This window comes from Rhyacophila brunnea, unplaced genomic scaffold, assembly GCF_057557595.1.
Source record: "Rhyacophila brunnea isolate RB1 unplaced genomic scaffold, BYU_Rbru_1.0 scaffold_5, whole genome shotgun sequence".
Classification (NCBI taxonomy): Eukaryota; Metazoa; Arthropoda; class Insecta; order Trichoptera; family Rhyacophilidae; genus Rhyacophila; species Rhyacophila brunnea.
In genome coordinates this window covers 13,453,774-13,473,911 of record NW_028233170.1, presented here as the reverse complement: position 1 = coordinate 13,473,911, position 20,138 = coordinate 13,453,774, and the positions used below count along the sequence as shown (strand labels likewise).

At 31.0% G+C, this 20,138-nt stretch overlaps 1 protein-coding gene across 1 annotated transcript in view; it reads left to right on the top strand.

Moving 5' to 3' along the window:
- Nucleotides 1-1,238: 1,238 nt before the first annotated feature.
- LOC147066059 (neuroligin-1-like) overlaps nucleotides 1,239-20,138 on the top strand; it is a 124,522-nt gene continuing 105,622 nt past the window's right edge. The window contains exon 1 of the mRNA XM_085955716.1: nucleotides 1,239-1,362. Coding sequence (XP_085811842.1) covers nucleotides 1,239-1,362 — 124 coding nt within the window. The remainder of the gene's footprint in view (nucleotides 1,363-20,138) is intronic.

The window sequence follows — 20,138 nt, the reverse complement described above, 5'->3', positions numbered from 1 at the left end:
ACGTAAATGAAAGTCAATTAGTTTTGTAATTTGTTAATCAAAGTAATACGTGATATAGATGGCGTCCGATGAATGACGTCCGTGAACTTGGGAATACTAATAATATAATATATTAATGAATACTTAATATTAAAAAAATAAGTCATATATTATTAAAAATACATAAATTTGATTAATTAGAGCTCAAAAGTATTCAGTAGCTGTATTGAATATCTTTTTTTTGTTAAAAAAATATTTTATCTGGAGTTGAATAATTATTCATCAGTTCCATTCCCTGTAGTATAAAATACTTTTCATACATTTCTTCAATACATTCAATAATTTTTAAGAAGATGCATCATTCTTGCACACAGAAAAATGGTTTTGGGGTCTATTTTGAAAAAAATATCCATATTTTTTTTATTGATTTGATTATTGATTTTATGGCGACGTGGGTGATAATAAAATGTAGCAGGTACCACTGACTTATAAATTTACTACGTATAGATTCTCGCCATGCAGAATACCGCATTTCCAGGTACATTATTCATACCCAGATACTCCACACTTTGTGAATATAGCGATAAACACCTGATCTGCAGGTACAACTACGGGTGTTCATCTATGTGTTATTGCGAGCTGTCCCACGCACACGTGGATATTGAATGTGTAGTTTTAATATTTTCACGTTCTTTCATTGTCTTATTTTTATGTTAAGCTTCAGCTGAGGCATGGTCTAAAAAGATCGTGACTACGCGACGCGCAGATTGTGCAAAAGACGCGTGACAAACAAAACATAATTTGTAATAAAAATTCAACATGCTCCATTTAATGTTATGTTTATTGTTATATTAGTAATAATAATAATATATTCATTCACGTGTTTTCTTTTTCGAGTAAATGCGTAACGTTTTTTAGTCATCTTTACAAGATTTAAGAATATATTCCTCCGACGCTATCACAAAGCAAATTGACGTGCTTACAGCTCGACTATCGCTCTCCGATTGGCAACGAGTGCGAAATTACGTCCCACTTATTGTTGAAAATTATTTGCCGTTTCACTGATGTATGCTCTTAAGTCAATAAACAAGAATTAACTGTATTCTATGTCAGTGTGAATTTGTTGTTGGCGAGTGCGCGTAGTATCTGAAGATAACACCAGATATAATATGTATTACAATATATATTATAAAGTGTCTATTTGTGTTGTATTCCAGATGGGGCGGTGAGGTGTAGTGGTGAGGCGTGAGGATGGCGGCATGGCCAATGCGTTGGGCAGGCTGCTGTTCCCACTTGTGGTCGTACTGTCGCCTTTACTCTTATTGCCACCTCCTACCATTGCGGGACCTCGCTACAGCTCAAGGATTGTTGACACCCAATCAGGTATGTGACAGAAAAGTATGTATTTTTAGATATACACAGTAATGTGGTGAATACATAGTGCCGGAATTCCGTGACCTTTTTTCAAGCCCTGACGACATCACGTTCAACCCTGTAACGCGGGTCTAGAACGATTTGGCGCCGGGACAACTGGATGCCACGCAATTAGAAAATAAATAGACGTTATATACTTATAGGTACCTACTTTAAAAAAATATTTAATATTATTATTAATATTTAAATTATTATATTATGATTTAATAGCTTTATATAAAGCCTTAGGCATGGTAATTCTGAATCCGCAATAAAAAACATTATGTAAAGAGTAAAATGAATTAAAACTACTAAGTAGTAGATTTTTTTTTCGACCATGTCCGATCCTAATAGGATCGTATGGGCCTCCACAGAGTAGAGGTTTGTATTAAAAGATTTTGTTTTTTACGAGAAATGGATGTCAGCCACTTGCTCAACCTATTAAGTCCATACCCTGACTCACACACAAATTGAAAAACAATATGTGTACTTGCCAGACACAGGATTCGAACCTGAGATCCACGGCGTGATAGTCCAACGCTCAAGCCGCGCGACCACATTGTTAAACCACATGATTACCTGATTGATTAAAAACCACATGATTAAAATTCCTCGTCTACGTATTGTTTACGTGTCTACGACAGTGCGGCGTCCAATTTTCCTGGCGTCCAGTTGTCCCATTTCCTGTGACGCTAACCATTTAAAAACATTTTGCAAAACATATCACTGCGCTTGGATACCGAGACACAGAATTGAGCTCTTCTTTGGAAAGAGAGCATTATCGCGATATTGTTACCTTTTAGTAAATTAGTTAGTAATGACATTATATAGATACCTCTTGATTTCGTAGTCAAAAGTCATTATAAATTAATCTCAACAACATATGTCACGAATGTCACGATACGGGCCTCGGCACTCGATGTAGGCTGATTAGATACTACATCATACTCCATACTGGTATACAGAGTTGAAGCCTGGACGTTAAAGAAACAAACAGTAACAAGGCTGGACGCTTTTGAGGCGTGGTTGTATATAAGTACCATGAATATATATTGCGCTGATCACATTTTCAATGAAGAGTATTTAAGTTAAGAGCCAATAAAACAAAAGAATTTATATATTCCATCAAGCATAGGAAAGCTACATATTGCATCCACATTTTCCGCAATGTTAGTATGATCTACTCAAATTCATAATATATCTATAAGGAGATTCTCTTAGTTATGCAATCTTCGTAAGTGGCTCAGTGTCTGCAGTTTTGGGAATTTGATTTGACTGGTTCATAATAGGAAAGTGTATTGCAACTTAGTCGCCGATCTTTGATAGGAAACGGCACCAAAAGAAGTAGAATATTAACAAGAGTCAGTAGTTATTAGTGTGGTGTCGCGTAGCACATATAATATGATTTTTGAACTGGTGCGTAGTGTTTACACACTATTGTTTCAAAACGAATATTTCAGGATAATGCTACTTTTCCGGAGATGGGTTGAATTTTACGGAAAATTTTATTGAATCGTATAAATATCTACAAATTACAAATTATTGAACAAGTATTATGACTGAAAATAGTATATTTGATAACCACAATAATACGGTAGTAAAGATTTTAATGTAAAATTAATGAGTATAGTTTACACCGGCTGATGTATGTATTTAATCTTTTAATAGTAATAAAAAATACACTGTCTTTAAAGCAATAAGCAGTTAAAATAATTAATGGAACGTACATTACGATATCTACAATGAAAATCAAGAAATTGTTAACCCTTTATTAAATTTGTATGCTGGTTCATGACTTGACATTGTATTATTATGAATACCAATAACTAATACCAAGATTTTTTGTACTTGAACAAAGTTTTCAATCTAATTGAAATACGGTGGATTGGAAATTTATATCAAAACGTTTGGTAAATGTTCGCAAAACATTTTGTTTGAGACAATTATCCAACAGTCTTTATAAAATGTGCATGTGTTCACGTATAAGTGTATCTTGGTTTGGACTAGGCATTATGAAAGTGAAGTTAAAAAAGCAATTACGGCTAACGATAGAATGAGCTGTAAGTTATTTTGCATTCCATAAAAAATATTTATATCTGAGGTCTGAGAATTGTTTATATACGTATATTTATTATTTCACACAAAAAAAAGTATGTTATAAAAATGAACCATTTTTTAGATGAACAATCAGATAAAAGCATAAAAAATAATACGTGGTCGTAAGTAAGTCACCAAAACAAGATATTAAATAACAGCAAGTCGTTTTATATTATTATTTACAAAAATATTTTCAATGTTGCAAAAGCAAAGATATAAAAAATGTATTAATTCCTCAATTATAATAGTAGTTGCATTTCTTTAGAAATCAAATATATTTTAGTCTGTTCAATGATTCATAAATTGAAATAGAACAATGAGATTAAAAATGTTGCTATGCAGAAATATTGAGCTATATTTCCAACATTTATTTTCTATATTAGTATGTGTTTTTGAAAATGAATTTCAACATCATAAATACAGAGTAGACTGGTCAAAATTTTTGACAAAACAATTATTTCCATTTTATTTGACTAAAGAGGCAAAAAGCAAGCAAAAACAAACGAGAATGAAATCGATAGCGTTGGTATACCTGACTTCTGAATTGTTTTTTTCTTCAGCTGAATATTTGATCTTGTGAATATCATATTTCCCATAGAAATAACAATACGGATACTTTTGTATGGTGCTCAAATTATATTAGACGTTCGATTTTCCGAAAGAAGTTTTCCTGTTAAAGATCAGCATTTCTCAAACACTTTTTAACAAAGATATTTTATATATTATTAATGTAAGATAAACATTTTTATAGTAATTATGTTCGTTAACTAACATGGGTTTATTTTGTTAATGATTCGTGATGATTAATTAAAGTTTCTCACAACTTGTATTCTTGCAATATAAATATTAATTGTATGTAGCTTAAGTATCAACGTATGATCCAATATTGTTATCTTATAAGCTAGGTAGAATGATTTCGAATTGTTTGAAAGGTGCAGGTAACTTTTTTGTGTTGGTATCGTTACTTTAAAATGACACTAGAACAATTGAAAAGTGATTTTGTCATAGCCGCAATGCCAGAAGAATATAATAACATTCCTCTACATTTAATTGATATATTTTTGAACGAAGATGATCTTAGAATATATTGTCCTATTTTACATTTTATGTATGACGGTATAATTCCGATCCCTCCTTAGATTCATTACTTTCAACTCCTAACTCTTCTGTTTCGGCAGAATTTCAGTACACGGCTACAGAGAACATTTCATGTCATTAAAGATAAATGACAGCAGAGCAAGTCAGAATTCTTTGTATTTTCTAAAACTCTTTTTTTAAGCACTAAGATGCAAGGTTGCTACATCAGTCCAGTGCAGCATCGTTTCAGGACAAGGAAGTATGGCACTAAAATCTTTTCTTTCTCAGACGTTTATAGCGTCATGGAAGGTGGCTGTGCACAAACCACGGCTGCATATTTACATGACGGGTGGATATGGGGTAACTCAAATCATCTCAATATTATAAATAATTTGGCCTTCAAGTATAAATAAGTACCTACCTCAATATTGTAAAATTTGTATCGGTTGACGATATCCCATTGAAGTGGATAAGCCCGGACTTGAATATTATTAAACTAGTAATATACATTGTGTTTTATTTTAATCACTTAATACAATATATTTGCACTAAGAATTGGCAATTAATAAAATTAACGAAAAATATATCTATATATTATAATAGTATAAACTTATATAAGTATGTGTTACACCCATGATTATTGGACCTCTCCCGATAGTCTAAATTACGTAATTATTAGGTGTAACCATGTCACCTGACCTTTAGTCAACAATGGGCGTACGTACATCCAAAATTCCTTGATTAACTGTCAAAATATTCAACATATACTAAGCACGTAAGAATTGCATCTCAGTAGTAATAGTAATAGTATCTCAGGGAAGAATGTGATTGTGCCGAATAAAAGAGACGAAAGCCAAAGAAATTTAATATTAAGAAGTATGTAAAAAAAAGATGGCAACACTGCTCGATAAAAAATAGTCAGTCTAGGGCCGCCATTTAAAAGAGTGAACATCGGCTCTCACGACTTGGGAGTAGAAAAATAAGTACAAATCGAGCATGGAAGTGAAAAATGGGATACGGAGTGAAATACCATAGATTAAGAGTTGTGAACGATAATAGTTATTAATAACGAAATTAAAATTAAGAGCATAAAACATTTGGAAGTGTAACTTCTTCTTCTTCGATGGCGCTACAGCTCAAGTCAAGCCCTGGCCTCCTCCACCGCTGTCCTCCAGCCGGAACGGTCCTCCGCACGTCTTTTCCAGTTCCTGATTTTTAGTATCTGGTTGGCATCTTTTGTAACATTATCACCCCATCGTGTGCGTGGCTTTCTCACTGGCCTTTTCCCTTCTGGGTTTCTTTCGAGGATCTTCTTCGGTATCCGTGACTCAGGCATGCGCTGGACATGGCCTGCCCAGTTTAGCCTCTGGAGTTTTATGAAGTTGGAGAGTTTTTGGAGTTTGAGTTGGAAGTGTAACTAACATGAGTAATCTACGAATATAAATCTACCAAAATAAAACGAGTTTCATTTAATCCTACCATGAAACAGATAGCAATTTAATTAATTTTTTTGTGGATCCCGGGTTTTACCAACACCCGAGCTAGCCACAGGATCCGGGATATCTCATATGTCTATAATTATACAAATGATTCAAGGTCTTCGGGGAAAAAATATGGATAATAGGATTCACATTACTACCTGCATTATAGGTGAAATGTGAGAAAATAATGTTGTTTTTCATATATATTATTATTAATAATAAAATATTTTAATTGATTAATGTTGAGTACCTAAGGTTTAGATTTTTTTTTATAAAATATTTTTTTTAATTTGGCGTATCGAAAACACTTATTGAGAAAACATTTTTTTTAAAACAACTAAAAATATTTAAAAAAAAAAAAAAAAAAAAACAAAGATGTGATCCACTTTATCAATCGCAATCCAGGAAAGAGCTTTTTAGCAATCAAGCTGGCAGATCAAATGATATTCATGACTATATTTTATAACAGCCATGTATGTTTAGTACTCTTCATTCCATCAATAATAAAAATCCACTTGTGATGTTTTTTAATCAATACAATTACTAATAAACTACTTAATACCTACGAGTATTTAAAAATTAAGTAGTTTTCCATGTACGACTGAATACAATAAATTTTAAAAAATATTCGTTATACCATGATTTAGAACGGCTCAGTAAAATACTTATTTTGAAGAAATCGTTGAAAAAAATTTGAACCCGCATCCATGTTAAAATATAAGTGTTATGATGTTTGCTAAATCTTCATCAATAGTAGTTGCCTATAGCCTAAGTATAAAAGGAGAGAAATTGAACGTAATTTTTCGATTGCTCTGATTTAAAAAAATATAATGAACATGATATTTATTATAAGAAATTGCTATGCGTTACTATTTGAAATTATACTGCAAGTAAATTATATAATAATATATTGATGACCGTTTTATTGCATATTGTAATTATTTTAGTTTTATACAAATGTTTACCTATTGTCTACCAGTGGCGAAGGGTGACTTTTGGAAAGAGGTAGGCTGTGAAGATCTGATAAAAAGAACACACTTGTCACACACACTTACGAGAAATAAGAAGATAATACGATATTACTACTAATGAATAGGTACACACTAATGACAACGACACACTAATTTAATGAAACTTCAAAAACTCACCGATGACATAAAATTAAGCGATCAGTTTAAATTACGTATTTTTTCAAAACATTTATACACATCAAAAACCATTACATATAAGTTCTTTTTGTTTTAAAAAACAGTCTATATTTATCAATATTCAATTAAACACCATAGAAATTATTTTTTAAATTATCTAATTAATAATTATTTAGTTTTAGGGTCTGCGATCAGAGCTTACCTTAGTTCGTACAATTCGATAGACTGGGCGGGGCTACGTGAATCATATGAAAAAAATAAGAATTATTTGAAACATGATCCGACCTTTATTTATGTCAAAACAGATGGCGCGCTGTGGTATATTTTTTAAAACCTTTGCAGATTGTTTTGTTATTATCTGTGAAATACGTTCCTACACATACGGCATCTTTCGTTGACAAAATAAATTATTTTATAGAATATAATCAAGTGATTATATAAATAAGTCAATATGCAATTAAAAAATATTTTTCTTAAAAAGGTAGGCTTCAAATAATCGCCTAGAGTCTTCGCCACTGTTGTCTACCATATCATCTTCGCCACTGACGTACCCATACAGTTTGATAAGCTCCGATCTACAACTCTATAGACGTTAGGAGATATTACTGCGTTGGATTCCGATAGTGTAGAAAGCTTTCAAGTATCCTGTCAAAAAATGACTGTTATAAGGAATTCTCCGATGACAAGTCCTTCCCACTTGCAAAAGATAAAAGGAAACCCGAGTGAGTTTTCTCGCGCGACCGGGTAGATTATTATTTGTCAAAGTCCAATAAAGATTTCTGGCGTGATGGAATACTTTATGCCCCAAAATGTAGCAGCCAGAATGATGTACTGGTGAAGAATATTATTTTATGGAAATATTCTCTCTTAGTGATGGAGCAGCTCGCATTTTTTGTGATGTAAAATTATGGATGACAGAAGCGTGTAAAGCACGAAAGCTTTTTAAGTAATCAAAATATTGCGGAATTGAACATACAAGTAATAGTATTTTGGCACACGTAAAATATTTCCTATTACATTAATAATAAAGCTTATTTTTCTCCGTATCTGTTCTTATATATAAGAAATAGCTTAGATATAACATACAATCACATAATTAATTTTATCTAATGAGTTTTATTCTATAGCAATTGATTGCTTAGTGCAACACAATGAAAAAATGGTTCGGTGAGTTCAGTCATATACTAATATTTTTTGTTCAGTTTTTCGTCAAGTCGAAATATTCATAAACGTAATTTAAGATTTTTGTGATATAAATTCAGCATATTATCGTGTTTTCTGAATGTTGATAAATTATCCGATATCGTACTTAAGTCAGTCGTCAGTGTTTTAAATGTATAAGACAAGTATTTTAAAATCGCTAGTTTTACGGGTGGAATTATAAATTGCTGTGTAATAGGTCGCATCTTAGAGGTAAGATTTTCAAATTTGACGACACATTATTAAATATTTAAATTCATCGCTCAATTTTAGATTGAGGACGTAAATATTGGTCATACTGACAGTCCGGGAGATTTTGAGTATACGTTCATGTTTCCAAGCTTTGAGTATGTGTTAGTATTATAATATTGATGCCCCTGATGGTTCAAAGGTAACATGTCGGCTTATTATATTATGGGTCCCGGGTTCAAAGATTTGATAAATTTACATGTTATTTTTCAATGTATGTTTGTCATAAAATAAAAAATCTCTTATTACAACCTCTACTTTATGAAAGACCAAATGATCATCTGAGGATCAAACATGGTGATGTAATGTGTAATGTAATTATATATTGAAGCTATATCGTCATTTTAATAAGCTCAAATTTTGGAAAATTGAACCAATACTAGTCACCAATAATATTCATTTCATATGAACAATATTCATATAAAAATATGAAAACATACATATTTTTTTCTAATACATAGGTATGTTTCCAAAGTATTTCCAATTTATCTATGTTAAATAAATATTGTTACATTCTTAAACCGTATGAATTTTTGGTCAAATAAATAAAAAAATACATTAAAAAATATGGGTGTTACTAAATTATCTTAATAATGTGAGATGGTGGTTTCACTGGTTTCATTATTAATTTGTAAAATTATTTAAGGCTCTATTTCTGTTTCATCTAATTAAATTGACATTTTATATTCTAATGAAAATATTGTGAATATGCTGGGAAATATTGCGTATATTTAAAAACATAATAAAAATAAATACGTAAATACAATATTTGATTTTGTAAATTTGGATTTTGAACTTAATTTCACAGTATTTTTCAATTATTATATTTTCTAAAAAATAGAGTTTGAAAAATTTCTACATTATGATTAATGTAAATGTTTGTTTCAAACTAAATCATTCAATGCGTGTTTGATGCGTGCGTGAATATGTAAAACAGTTATGATATGGCTGTCTTATATGTTGATTCATTAATATGCATGTTGGCAAATGTTTCTTTAACAAACATGCTTTCAAATAACGAAGCCATTTTGACGGGAAGAGTTCTATTAAACTTTAAAATAATGATGCAGAATTCACGAAACAAATGAGGAAAAATTTTGTGAACCCTTGATTTAAACATTTCCGACAAAGTTTCAAAATAAGAAACATGAACGAAATTTGTGTCGCCAATATTACATGCAATCAATGAAAACAAGCGGTTTCCGAAAAATGACTGTATTAATGGCTACAATCACTTTGACGATAAAACAACACGGCAAAGTGTTTGCAATAATTACGATGTGCGACCATGCGTATGCCTGCTGGTTGGATAGCTTTTTCCATTGTTATTTAGTATACACGTTTTGTGATAATTAACTAGATACACAAATTAAATAGGCTACACATAAACGTATTTGTATTTTGATGAATTTGTCGATTATGTATACAGATGTTGACTAGACTTTAGTCCTCGACAAACAAACTAAGCAAATGAGATTTTTTTCTCTAAGCACCGAAAATTTGTAGTGCTCTACTGCTCCGGATGTTTTTTTTTTAATTATTTGAAATATGGCAACACTGCTGAGTGATAAATAATTTCACTTTTTTGACAGAAGAGGCAAATTTTGAGAAACGATTTGCTGTCGGTTTTGTTTAATAGAATTAATAATGAAAGGGACGATTATTTTAAAACTACTTATTTTTTTACCATTTTTATACATATAATACTTATTAAAACTTTTTACCCGGAGCGGAGCAGACCCTGGAGCGGAGCCGGAGTAAGTATTAGGTCCCAGAGCGGAGCAACTCAAAAAAGGATCCGCTCCAACGCTCTGATTAAAATACCGGAGTTTCGGTATTATAAAATCTAATAAGATACTCGATATGCAAACCTCAGATTTGATGACTTCCACCTAGCCCGATCGAGAAATATCTTCAGGAATCTTTTCCCCAAGTCGTGAGTGGAATAGAAAAAAATCAATTTTAAGATTTGATTTAATTAGTAACTTAACTTCAATCATTATTTTAACGTACAATAATACTTAATATTATATAAAAATATTAATTATTTCTTACTTATCCAAATACAATCTCTAATAGTTTGCGGTGACATTTGAAGTAAGAAAACATCAGTGAGTAGCCATCAAGCTGAAGGATATTTTTTGGATTAAGTACATATACTTTTAATCACTATTTACATAACGTACACTAAGAATCAATAGAAGGAAGCACCGAGATCATTAATTTGATATCTGAATTTATTGCTTTTTAATATTGACGATTGCTCACACGTAAATAGTTGAATAAGTACTCATAAAATTTGAGTTGTTAAGCGCCAAATATATTATAATGCACGTCGCGCACTATCACGTTACACCACAGTAAGTTGCCGCTACGGGAAAATGGTGTGCCATGTCGTTTTTCTTGGTGTTTAAAATGTTATCAGACTGATGCTCCCATCCCGTAGCATATTTTGAAGCTTTAAGTAGTCAGTAAGCAAAATCTGCCAAAATCACCTTCTGCACGTACCGCACTGCATCGACACTTGCATGAGTCAATGAACGTTTTTTTATCATTTTATACATGCCTACACATTTTTGACTCATGTAAAAATCGCGTGTTTTTTGTTTTTAGTGGTTGGCACTATATATTTTCTATAAGAATATTGTTTATTATCTATGGTCTGCAGGTTGGGATCTGTTCAAAATATTATATATTGATGTATTATCGCAAGTCATTTTAACATACACACATGTAGAAACTGTTAAAATTAATCAAACTTAGCATGAATAATGAATAATAATTTAAAATATTAATTAAAATAATAATTAAAAATGACGAAACTATAAACTAAATTTGTTTCTAAATTTACAGCATGACAGTACGCGACATGCATTGTGCATCTCAATATTATATATTATAATCACAACTTTAGACGTTTTGATGACACATTGTCAAATATTCTCACATTATACCCCTCATAGTCACTATTTTTATTATAACTTTACTAATGATACTTATATAATTCTTAACAAAATTACGTAAAGAAAGTTGTAGTGTTATAATTAGGATCAATTGATAAAATATATACGTATTTCATGTTTCTTTTTGTAATTTGATCTGTGTTACTAATTTTTACTGAAATTCAAAATTTCTATGTTACACAGTTTGCAGGAACACAAGAATTGTATTGTAGGATCACAACCCACTGAAAGATCTCGTTGTATGAAAATTTTATACAAAAATAAATGTGTGACAAACAGTCGTACTTTTAAACAAACAAAACCTTTACTACTTATATTGGCAGTTGATTAGCGAACATTCGAGTTGAATTTTATGGAACGCCAATAATTGGTATTGGAAGTTGCTAACGAAATTATAAATGGGTTTTGAAATTTTATTGGCATGAATATGAAATATGAACATATAATAATAATATTATAGTGAAGTACATATTATAATACTTAATATTATATGGAGGATACTAAGCCAGCAAATCGTTTGTGTTGTTTTGGCTATAATTATTTATTGATGAGGTAAGATTGTATAATATTATATGTCATGTTATATTTAACTTCTCAAGGATTATTCTGAAAGGATATTAAACTAATTGACTGAGAAATTAAAATCTCCCAAGGATGAAATCGGCCATGTCATGAATATAATTATGGGAATATGTAAGTACATATTGAAAATAAAAATAAAATATTATGTAGTTAACGTATTTAAGTGTTTCTTGTTTATAATAATATAATTCAGTCTCACTTAAAATATCTTTAATTTAATGTGAAAGAGTTTTTTTTATTCTTTAAATTAAGAATGGAGACTGTATGTATAATTCAAAATGCATTGAAAAAATATGGCTGGGTTTAGTCAGAGTTTCATTGAATTTTCAAAACCAAACAGCACCGTCTGCAATAATTTTATTTGTATTCTTAGTTCAATGAAAACAATTAAGTATGATTGATAAAGTTTAATGTGTACTATTTATGTCGGATCTTAACAGCCTACCTCCACCGTTCGCCACTGCAGGAAGGGACACGAAAACTGAGATTTTTTTAGAAGGGAAATAATGTATGAATCAGGCTGGTTAATATTAAAATACTATATAACATTAAATTAAAGTACCAATATATTATAATTTACATATTTTTGATAATCTTCAGAAACATACATATTAGAAAAATACTTTAAAAAATTGGCCGCATAGGACTTGAACTTAATCTATCCGTTTATCTGTAGATGCTCTAACTTTTAAGCTATTGATCCGTCTATAATGTTTTTCAAAATTATCTTTAATATTCTAAAATAACGAATTGAATCTTCAGAAATATTGCGAATATTCAGAATTGAAGAAAAAATAATTAATGTTATATATTAAAAACCAAACAATTGACCATTAAATACACTGAAATTAAATGACAAATTCTACTACGTAAATCAATTTCTCAATACAATCAAAATAAGAATTTTTTATAATATTCCAGATTTAAAAAAATATTGTCAATACAAATGTCAAAAGTTGCCAAGACTACAAAATTAATGTTCCAGCTCACGCACTATTTATTTACTTGATATAAATTATTTCGCCAAAATAGCTTTACTAAAAGTGACGAAAAATATTTAAAAAAAATACTTTACAGTAAAACAAGTATCGTATACTTACCATTTTATTGTTGTATCAAATTTCTCGCTTTAGTTATGAACTGCGGTTTTTATTTTACGCGGCTGAGCTATTTTCTTGTTTGTGGTTTTCTGGTTTTCAATTATTTCCTTCGCAATATTTTGTTCAAGGATTTTAACGATATTGAATTTATCGATAATTATAATTATTATTGTCCTTGTAAAATGACAAAGCTTAGAATATTTTCCATTAAGCGAAGCACTTATCTTGTTTAAATAAATTGCTGTTGTTTTTAATACGCTTACTACGCGTGTAACAAATTTTCAATACTATAGTATTTTTATATTTTTTAGTACAAGGTTTAATTTAAGTAGACTGTATGGAAAGAGAAAGTAGGAATAGCGGAAGTATGGGATCACAAGAAGTAACTTTAAAGTCGATAAGATTTTAGATATTCGCACTGGTGTGTTTATGTGTAGATAAAATGTGCGTCGCCAAAGATGATTTAACTACTACTAACTAAAATCACCATGTTGATATGCGTTTCCGATTGGAGTGGGTATTTAACGCGCTGACAGCTTGTAGAACAGTGGTGTGTCATTCCACTTAATGGTTTGCTACTTACGCGAAGATGATTATTGTAATGGTCGTGAAGGTACATTGAAGGTATATTGGAAGTTTGGATATCGGTATTTGGCACAAACAAGTAATTTATTTTGAGGGTTTGTTAAAAGAAACAAAGAAAAAAAAACGAAAGGGTTTTCGGACCCCCAGGAACTCCCTCCCACTCAACCTCCTAATTTGGCTGACGAAAAGTCTTCTGAACGGGTTGGCCCTACTCCTCTCGGTATTCTATTAAGCGTAAAGCCCTGTGGTCACTGGAATACCCATGGCACTGTTGAATTAATCGATCCTAATAAGCTTGATTATTGAGGCACGCGCATCCGATAATCGGCCAGGTGTTGATCAATAGATTCAAAGTGTCCAGTATATGGACATGGAGAATACACCTGTAAAAGGGTGGGTGCTTGCAGTTGAAGCAACGTGAAGCTATATGTAGTGTCTAGATTTTGTTAATCCCATCCCCTCCTGTCGCCTTCAAAATTAATAATAAATGATTGTAGTTATTTTTTCAATATAAATTGCCCTCCAAACTATTTATCTCAGTTTAAAATCCACCAGATCAATACCTCTTGATAAAACTTAAACAACTACATTGTTATCACTAATTTAACAGAGTTTCATCTCGATCCTCGAAAGGTTCTGAAGTTAAGATTATAAAAACAAACTTGCAACCATTTATCCCGAAAAGCAGCCGTTTTCGTTTTTTGTTATTCGTTTCGTTGTTTAACCGCTTTCGATCGTGTGGGTTTAGTCGAGGCTAATAATAAAATTGAATCACGAGTACATAAGAAAACGAATTAATCAGATATCAATGTTGGAGTGATCGGGTGACGTGTGGGTACAGGGCACAGGGCACGTGGCTTGATCCGACTATTGTCTATTTCATTGATTTCAAATAAAGCATCATTCTATTTATTCCCCTTGTATGTTATAATATGTCTAATTTTATTTCCGTTATGTCAGATCTCAATAGCTTACCTTCACCCTTCGCCACTACCACGCTATTGAAGATAAAACATTCTTACAAATGGCTTAGTTATCATTCTCCAGCAATTCCGGCATTACGATATTCGAAGAGCAAAAGGTATTGCGACGCCCGTAGTATCCAAAATATAGCCGGGTCGTCGTAAAGACGACTTCCTCTTATTGAGCATAGGTGTTTCCGCTGACGATGATTTTTCTCAAATTATGATTTAACTTCCTGATTATGTGATTCAAATAATTCAAGAATTATTTTGAGATACAGGTTTTACACTTTATTTCTTACAGATTAAAAAAACGATATTTCTCTTCTTATTTTATTATTTGCCTTAATAGATCTATTAAACACGTAAACCGATGTGACTATGCGACTATTGTATAACGGGTTTTGGACGATTTGGCACCGGATAACTGGACGCCATGGAATTCAAAAATAAATAGACGTTAGGTACTTACAGGTACTTTAAAAAAAATATTCAATATTATTATTTATATTTCAATGATTATATTATGATTTAATAGTTGGTGAGAATGTAAATATGCAGACGTAAACAATGATTTAATCGTGCATATGTTTAAGTTCCAACGAAAAAAGAGTTTTTTATTTTATATAAAGCCTTAGGCATGGTAATTCTCAATCCGCAATAAAGAATACATATGTTAAGAGTTAAATGAATTCAAACTACTAAGTAGTAGATATAAACTGATTAAAATACCTCGTCTACACATGCGGCGTCCAATTGTTCGGAGACCAGTCGTCCCATTCCCTGTATAACTGACATATCGCACACTTAGATATATAAAGTCGTAACTGCAAATAACATGATCTTGAGTAATTTGAGTTTGAACGTTAAATAATTAACTACAATTAAATTAATTGCTAGAATGTAAGAACAATTTTGTGTACTTTATCCTACTTTAGATGAATATACAAATATGTATATATAATTTAAATATATAAAATATATATATATATATTGTGGATTTTTGCAGATGCGGCTACATAGTTTTAATAGAAAAAACAAAATGGACATTTTTCATATAAAATTTTATTAAAATTGGTGATTTATATAAAAATTGTTTTATTATAGAAATAAAACAATCAATATAAATAATATAAAACATAGAGAAATAAAAAAGAACAATAAATCACTTAATCATCAGTAGGATACAAAATATAATTTATTTCAATGTCGGAAAATAAAAAAAAAATATATGTGCGTATGTACTTACTCGATCAGAATGCAAATCATCTAAAAATACGGCGGTCTAGCACAATAAATATTGTACCAAAGATGAAATATTTTTTAGGCAAAAGGGCCTCATATAAGATAATGCCATATATATAGCTCTAAATTAAAATTTTAAATATAAAATAACCATATGGAAACAATTGTGTAGGAGACCACTACTTCCAAGTAGTAAAAATAGTTTTTTTTTCTATCGAAATGCATTCCAAAAGTCATTATTTGTGGTTTTTTTTTGCAGTTATGACCCTATAGATCTCAGTGTACGATATGAATAGCCAGTTTAATTTTTATTTGAAATTAGCACGTTTAGTGTAGGTACCCGTTCTTCAGAATAACTGCGAGCCAAAGGCTATCAAGCAGCAGCCGATATAACCGCTTTTGGTCATTTTTTACCTGATGGAAATCAGTTGTCCTTCACAATGTAACTTTCAATGACGTGTTTTTAGGGCAACAGAGCATGCTATAATTTATAGCTTCTTTCAATAAATTAAAATTAATTCTAAAATCGTATTTAATTATCATAATATATATGTGATTAGTCAAATAATATGTCAATAAGTATCAAAATAAATGTATTTGGTTGGATCCGATCGTAAATAAAGTACTTTTTTATCAATTATCTGCTACTCCACCTTCTCAAAACGAAATCATTAGTTTTTTGCCGGTCACCGTAAAATACCATACAACATACCAGTGGCGAAGGATGAAGGTAGGCTGTTAAGATCTGCCAGTACACTAAACTTTGTCAGTCATACGTAGTTGTTTTCATTGAAATAAGGCTACGATTTACAGATGGTGTAAATTGTAGATGGGAGATAATAGTCAAAAAAATCGTATTTGTTTTCATTGAAATAAAACTACAATTTACAGATGGTGTTTGATTTAAAATTCAATTAAACCCTGCGAACCCAAGCCATAATAGATAATAGTCAAAAAATACTCGTCTATCTATAAAATATCTAAAAATTTGCAATCAAATCATGCATAACATTGCATATTTTAGAGATATAATAATATTTTTATCTATCATAGTTTGGTTTAGGTAGGGTTTAATGAATTAAAAAAAATAACCAACAATTATATGTCATATTATATATTCTTAATCAAACAAAAACAAATAAGTATGAATGAAAAATTGTGCACAATTTTGTCGTGTCGCCCAAAACATACCCAAACTATTATGGTTTGGTCAGGCAGGGCTTAATTGATTTTTAAAAACTAACTAACACCGTGTGTAAATTGTAGTCTTAGTTCAAGAAAAATAAATACGTATGACTAACAAAATTTAATGTGCACTATTTATGGCAGATTTTAACAGCCTAATTTCACCCTTCACCACTGCATCATACTGTGGCAATATCTAAATGCATTTAAAACTGTATTATTTTATATAAGATGAAAATTACAGCTGTTAAAAAACATGGTGTTGAAAATATATATTTTTTAGCTGTACAGTAAAATGATGAAACAATTTAGTGGAGCGGAAAAAATCTACTTAAAAAAAATATAGGAATGAAAATGGAGCCTGAAATGCTCAAAGATTTCAGACACTCGTTTTGTTTTGCATGAAAAACCCACAAAATTTCCTTAATTCTCCGCGAGATAATCTAATGTCTTTTTCTCACAGCTCTGCCATTTTTGGCGTAGACTTCCATGGACCATTTTCGCAGTGGAAATTCCAAATATTAAAAATAGCGAGTCTGCAAAAGTATGACAGCAAAAAATGACGTCGGATTGTTTGTTCAGTAGAACTAGTTTGGCGAAACAACGCGGATAATGCAATCCAGTTGCAATGCAACTGGATTTTTAAAATTTTTTTTTAGAATTAAATGATGAATATTTATACAACACTAGCTGAGCCAGCTGGCTCTCGCCAGTCTGTCTCGCTAGGTCTTGCAGACGGCTTGGCGGTATTGTTTATTAATATAATTGTGAAGTATGCATAAACGGCGCCATAGTTTTCCATTCGGAATGGATTTTCATTTACGTCAGACATTTTGACATTTCGCTAATTTGTCAGTTTTACGATTTGCATCACGTCACTGCCAATACAAATTTGGAGTCATATGCGTAGTATATTCTGGAGTCAGGCCTTCACAATATCACCTGACACCACTTCAGGCTGCTAGGCCTAGCAGAACAGCTGACAATCGCCGATTGCTACCAACGACATAAATTAATTTTAATACAATATATGTGTAGGTATGTGCATTTAAATATGATAAATAATTATACATCTAATGGATTCAAGCTCTGTACTATTCCATTAAAGTCGTTTTTTGCGACCCGGGTTTCACCTTTCGGCATCTTCAGGCGTCGTGTACACTCACCTATATTGAACGATCAACTCAGCTTTCCTAGTAGCCCTTTGTTATATCCTATAATATGATGTTTTACATATGAGACTATATTATGGTCAATTGTATTGACACACAATTTATATATGTTTGTATGAGATTATATATATTTGTATGAGAGTCTAGGGATGAGGATTTAGGTATGCATAATTGTATATTATATATATATATATATATTATATTAGGTGAGTTATATATTATATTATATTATATTATATTAAGCGAGTTTATATGTATAATTTTGTTTTTGTTAAAAAATAATGTTATAAAAATAAAAGTAGGTACCTTGTAAGTAGTATTATTATAGACATCTCATTAGTTAACTCGATTAATTATTTTTCTTAGAATTGACGATTTACACCTCTTGAGTGTAGTATTTTTTATTGTTATAAAGAATTTTGACCTATTATTAGGTTTGACGATTTATTATAATAATATGCTGTCCAGTGTATTGTTATTAATAAGATAGGGTTTTTACTAATTGGGTTTTTTACTGACACTTCAGCTATTCATAATTTGTTTATTGTACTTTTTGTTGTAATTTCTGACTAAATAGGTAGGTAATGGAGTTTTTACCTACTTTATTGTATTGTTTTACTATATAAGGTAGAGTTAAGGGTGTTCGTTGTCAGTGTGTGTTTGCCTTTGGTGAGTGTACACGACGCCTGAAGATGCCGAAAGGCGAAACCCGGGTCGCAAAAAACGACTTAAATGGAATAGTACAGAGCTTGAATCCATTAGAATTTAAATTCAAATTCCATCAAGTACCTTCGGTCGAAAGTATTAATTAAAATTATACATCTCATTCATTCGAATGTACAGAAATATTATGTGATTATCATAAAAAGCGACCCATTTATATCCAAATATTAATCTCTTTCGGGTCCCTATTTACATAATAGAAAAAGGTTAGCAGCATAAAAACAAATTTAAACATTGTTTTGTTTCATTGTCTATAAAAAATAAATGTATGTCAAAAATAGAATAATATTTACAAATCAAATTTTGAATTCAAAATTAACCTTAGCCAATATAGTTTCCCGGTACGGGACATTCCTATTGAGATAAATGTTAATAAATAATAAAGCAATACATATTATATCTGAGAGGAATAGACCAATTCTGATAAAAACAGGAATTTATAAAACCTAAAAATGTGGAATCAGCTTAAAGAGGCCTTCATTCAGCAGTGGATTGATACAGGTTGTTGACGATATAAATAGGTAGGTATATAAAATCACAAATTTAAAAAATATATGGCAGTTTATGTGACTAAGAAGAGTAGAATTAGGTTGGGATAACCTTCATCCAGCAGTGGATTGATCTTGGTTGATGATGATAATGATGATATTATGAATGGGTAAATATAATATTAGCAATTTTGATAAATATAGCAATTATATGATCGACAGAAATACAAACAAATTAGAAAGGCATTCATCCATCAGTGGATTGATTCAGGCTCATGATGCTAATGGCAATATAAATAAATATAATATAATATCACCAATTTTGATACATACAGCAATTCAAATGACATAAAGGAGTAGAATCAGGCTAGGGAGGCCTTTATCCAGCAGTGGATTGGTTCAGGTCGATGATGATAAGGATGATAGAAATAGGTATAATATCACAAATTCGTTAAACCTATAGTAGTAGAATCAGGTAGCGGAACCCTT